Source organism: Penaeus monodon, chromosome 8 (genome assembly GCF_015228065.2).
Source record: "Penaeus monodon isolate SGIC_2016 chromosome 8, NSTDA_Pmon_1, whole genome shotgun sequence".
In the NCBI taxonomy this organism is placed as follows: domain Eukaryota; kingdom Metazoa; phylum Arthropoda; class Malacostraca; order Decapoda; family Penaeidae; genus Penaeus; species Penaeus monodon.
This window is the reverse complement of record NC_051393.1, coordinates 51,953,691-51,958,690: the sequence shown is the minus strand read 5'-3', so window position 1 is coordinate 51,958,690 and position 5,000 is coordinate 51,953,691. Positions and strand designations below refer to the sequence as shown.

At 40.3% G+C, this 5,000-nt stretch overlaps 1 protein-coding gene across 7 annotated transcripts in view; it reads right to left on the bottom strand.

Moving 5' to 3' along the window:
* The window catches only part of LOC119576429 (tuberin-like), a 31,594-nt gene that overhangs the window by 18,546 nt on the left and 8,048 nt on the right, over positions 1-5,000 (bottom strand). For all 7 annotated transcript variants that reach the window (XM_037924137.1, XM_037924133.1, XM_037924136.1 and 4 more), the window contains exons 9-13: positions 3,595-3,767; positions 1,731-1,899; positions 1,152-1,382; positions 775-979; positions 401-547 (exon numbers count right to left, since the gene is read on the bottom strand). In XM_037924137.1, coding sequence (XP_037780065.1) covers positions 401-547; positions 775-979; positions 1,152-1,382; positions 1,731-1,899; positions 3,595-3,767 — 925 coding nt within the window. The remainder of the gene's footprint in view (positions 1-400; positions 548-774; positions 980-1,151; positions 1,383-1,730; positions 1,900-3,594; positions 3,768-5,000) is intronic.

Below are 5,000 nucleotides of genomic sequence, written 5' to 3'. Positions count from 1 at the left end.
GAATAATGGATAAATGGGTAGTATTTATGTACTACGGGAGTTGCTGTTTCCCTTTAAAACCAACAGGATGAATGACACCTACATCAATAGGTCCATTATTAACAGCAGCATTGTTATCAGCATCATTGTCATCATTTTAATCAGTAGCAAGTGTAATCAGATCTTAAATATGCAAATTAATTGAACATTCTCACTGTGAATCTAATACATAATGAGATATTAATGAACTGAGCATGTGCAGTCAACAAACAGATATAGAAGTTTAACAAGAATGATCACTGGAAAATGTCTACATATATATCCGTAGCAATTTAAACAGTTCATCCCTTTCCAGAGGGGTAAAATTAATATCATCAAGAATCAAAACAATTGTTCACCAAAACCCAGAGTTTCCACATACCCTTTTCTTTCTTCATAGCCACTATAACAGTCATGGCAGACTGTGTTAGCGACAAGTGTGTGACCTCCACTTTGGGCTGCGCAAGATGTGGGGTGGAATCGGACAGCCCTCCCTCAGATTCTTCCTGATTTCCCTCACTTGCAATACCTGCCATAAGCCCATAGGTCAGTAGTGTCGATTATAAAGCCTTTTGTTCATAAACTAATCAAAGTTAAACAGCTATAGTATCCTTGTGACAAGTTGTTATGCTCTCTGTTTTGCATTACAGTACAAGCAAATCCTTCCTTAGTTTAAAATATTGCAATAATCAAATGAAACAAAACTAAAACAGGAACATCTAATAGCTATTTTTCCAAGGGAGAATTCACACCAACCTGATGGCAATTGCTTGTCGCTGTGCTCCTGTTCAGCATCCTTTAGCAGTTGTCCGTGTTTGTGATCAACTACTATGTATGGTGAATACTGCGGAAGCAATGAGATGGAACCGTCTTCCCCTTCTTGGCCGTTCTTTTCACTGATCCTTGGGAATCCTAACTGGTATTTGGAATTTGCCCTCATCTCGAAAATCATTTCAAATATCTGAAATTCAATACCAAGATGTAGCTAATAGTATCTATACTAGGACATGAGTATTGCCTCATATCTATTTAGCACTATTCAAAATCAGACTTCCACTATATTCAGCTTCTAAACCTGTCTGCATTGCTACTTATTTCTACAAACAGGCTACTCACTGTTATCAAAAACTCACCTGAAGCCTTACTCTCGCTACGCCTTCAAGTACAGTCTGATTACGATAATGATGTTCTATGCAGGATAGTAATATCCTATAGGCTTGTATGGCATATGATGATGGCAGTTCCCATAATTTTTTCTTAAAGATCCTTATCAAACCTGCTACTGCTGCAATAATGTCTGCAGTCTCACTCTCCCTCACCACTTGCACACAGTCACCAGCACTTGAGTATGGGGCAATGACAATCTGAAAAATAAACAATTCATGCAATGAAGATTTTTTCCCAACAATTCCTTCTCAATGCCTTGTATTTTACTAGCCAAATGATTCCTTATAAAATGTATGAATCTAGGGAATTCTATTGGACCAAACTCTTTGCTGGACAAGTATTTTATTTAGTCAAAATTTAGTAAGAACCATCTAAATGTAAAAACTGTCTCCTTTATAATTTATACATTGTAATATACTTTATCCTAATGAATTATTATCAAAGACAAAAATTTCATATAAACATTTGGCTAAGGAACTGCAAATTGTCAAGCTGAAGCACACACCAACCGCATTAAAACAGCATGTGATAAATGAAATACTTACCTTCTCCAGCATGTTGAGAATATCTGGCACAACAGACGATTTCTGAGTGATAGCTATGTGAACCAGCAAGTTGACGGCTGCAGTTCTGACTCCTACATTACGCTCGGCCTCAATGCCTTCCATTTGTATAGTAACAACATTTCTAACCATCTCAGTCCCATACAAGTACCTGAACAAGAAGAAATTTTGTAACTTAACTGAAATGTATAAAAGAGACAAATGGAGGAGCAGCAAAACAAAACAAAATAAAACAAATGAAAGAAAGAAAGAAAGAAAGAAAGAGAAAAGAGAGAGAGAGAGAGAGAGAGAGAGAGAGAGAGAGAGAGAGAGAGAGAGAGAGAGAGAGAGAGGGGAGAGAGAGAGGGGAGGGAGAGAGAGAGAGGGGAGAGAGAGAGGGGAGAGGGGAGAGGAAAAGGAGAGAGAGAGAAAGGGGGAGAGAGAGAAGAGAGGGGGAAAAGAGAAAAGAGAGAAGAGAGAAAAAAAGAGGAGAGAGAGAGAGAGAGAGAGAGAGAGAGAAAAGAGAGGAAGAAAAGAGAGAGAGAGAGAGAAGAGAGAGAGAGAGAGAGAGAGAGAGGAAGAGAGAGAGAGGAAGGAGAGAGAGAGAGAGAGAGAAGAGAAAGGGGGAAGAGAGAAAAGGGGAGAAAAGAGAGAGAGAGAGGAGAGAGAGAGAGGAGAGAGGAGAGAGAGAGGGAGGAGAGGGAGAGAGGAGAGGAGAGAGGAGAAGAAGAGGAGAGAGGAGGGAGAGAGAGAAGAGAGAGGAGAGAGGAGAGAGAGAAGAGAGAGGAGAGAGAGAGGAGAAAAGGAGAGAGAGAGAGAGAGAGAGAGAGGAGAGAGAGAGAGGGGAGGAGAGGAGAGAGAGAGAGAGAGAGAGAGAAGGAGAGAGAGAGAGAGAGAGAGAGAGAGAGAGAGAGAGGAGAGAGAGAGAGAGGGAGAGAGAGAGAGAGAGAGAGAGAGAGAGAGAGAGAGAGAGGAGAGAGAGAGAGAGAGAGAGAGAGAGAGAGAAGAGAGAGAGAGAGAGAGAGGAGAGAGAGGAGGAGAGAGAGAGAGAGAGGAGAGAGAGAGGAGAGAGGAAGAGAGGAGAAGGAGAAAGAGAGAAGGAGAGAAGAGAGAAGAGAGAAGAGAGAAGAGAGAAGAGAGAAGAGAGAGAGAGAGAAGAGAAAGAGGAGAGAGAGAGAGAGGAGAGAGAGAAAGAGAGGAGAGAGAGGAGAGAGAGAGGAGAGAAGGAGAGAGAGAGAGAGAGAAGAGAGGAAGGAGAGAGAGAGAGAGAGAGAGAAGAGGAGAGAAGGACGAGAAGAGGAAGAGGAGAAGAGAAGAGAAGAGAAGGAAGAGAAGAGAAGGGGGAAGGAGGGGGAGAAGGAAGAGAAGGAAGAGAAAGGGAAAGTTAAGAGAAGAGAAAAATTAAAAAAAGTTAAGAGAAGCAAGAGGAGAAAGAAAGAGAGAAGGGGGATGAGGATGAGTTGAGAAGAAGGGAGAGGGAGGAGGAGGGGGGGGAGAGGAGTAAGGGAAAAGGGCCGAGAGAGAAGGAATGAGAAAGACGAGAAGAGAAAAGAGAGAGAGGAGGAGGAGAGAGGAGGAGGAGAGAGGAGGGGAGAGAGAGAAAAGAAGAGAAGAGAAGAGGAGAAAAGGGAAGAGAAGCAAAGAGAAGAGAAGAGAAGAGAAGAGAAGAGAAGAGAGATGAGAGAAGAGAGAAGAGCAAAGAGAGAGGAGGAGGAAAGAGAGAAAAGAAGAGAAGAGAAGAGAGAGAGTAGAAATGTACAGTAACAAGCACATGTACATTATAAGACATTTTAAGGAATAATTACAGCAGTCATGAGGATAAAATAAATCATTATGATAAAAAAAAATTAAAAAATCCTTTTGATACCTGTTATTATTGTACACATCAGACAGTATTGCCAGTGCCTTGGTTCGGATATTTGGCCTTGGGTCTCGTCGATAGTACTGGTGCAGAAGTGTTCCTAAATTAGCCAACCAGTGCGGGCGCAGCGGGTCCATTGCTTGGGCTTGGTGGTCTAAAAGACGTAAGACTGATGACTCCTGAAAAAAAAAAAAAAACATATTATAACAGTAAGAAATCAAACTGGTCTACGACATCTATATATTCTTCAAGATCAAGGATAAGTATGAACATATACTTACTCTTCAAGAACAATTTAGTGGTAAAAAAAATCAAGCAAGTCAAATATGATTTTATATTTACTGCATCTGATGTTCCCTATGCTACAACTAGTAAGTCAGCTGACTCAATTACCCTCAAACTGAATTGATTGTTGTGCCTGATAAGCAAGGAAACACTCACAATATATTCACTTGGCAAAGTTAGCTACCAATATTCCCCCTTACTCCCCCTCCACCTTCTTCAAGTGTTATTACTAAATACAAGGTGATTTGTTTGCAACATTAGATTCTCTGCAGCCACCTCCCATGACCAACTAGCAATTTTAAACTAGCAATGTTAAACTAAACAAACTAGCAACTAGCAATGCTCTATGTTTCTGTTTCTTGTGCTTATTCTGCCTTTTTCATCGAGGCTATCACTCCCCTCCTCATGGGGCTTTTGGTCTCTTTGTCTCCCCTTTCTGCAGCCTGAAGTGGTCCTTTAATGTAGACTGAGCAACCTTTACACAGGTTCTTTTTCATCCACTTGCTTACTAATAAACAGCAGCAGGCAAGGTTTCCTGATCCAATAATCACCTTAGTTCGAAATATTTGCTCTATCAATAAGCTCGTGTCATTCCTTGCTAGTCATAGCTACTCGGGCCCTCAAGTCTAATCCAGAAAAGTTTTAATGGATCTCCTAATTGTTACAGATTCCTCAATTATATAGACTGGGCTGCTTATTATAAGGAGGACTTCCTCTACATAAACATGCATAAACAAATACATATGTGTATTTATGCTAGTTTTCATTTATATTTATCTATCCATCCACAAATCTAGTTTACAATATTGTGATCCAAACTTGGGGAGGGGCAGAGAATGAGATTTTTTCACATTTTCAAAAATTACCAGAGGAACGAACTTTAACGAATATTATAAACATCATGAGCAGTCTCCCAGGAAGCCCCTAGAATGAGCTAACAACAAGGCTCTTACTTGAGCTTAAGTAAGTATTAAGGTAAAAAAGAAAAGAGTACAGAACCCAGGCAAGACCAATCAGATATAACTAACAAAAAACATGTGAAACTGACAAACAAAGATCATAAATAATTGACCAAGAACAAATGAAAGGGGCCAACAAAGAGCAGAAATAAGTAACAGAGAATAAGT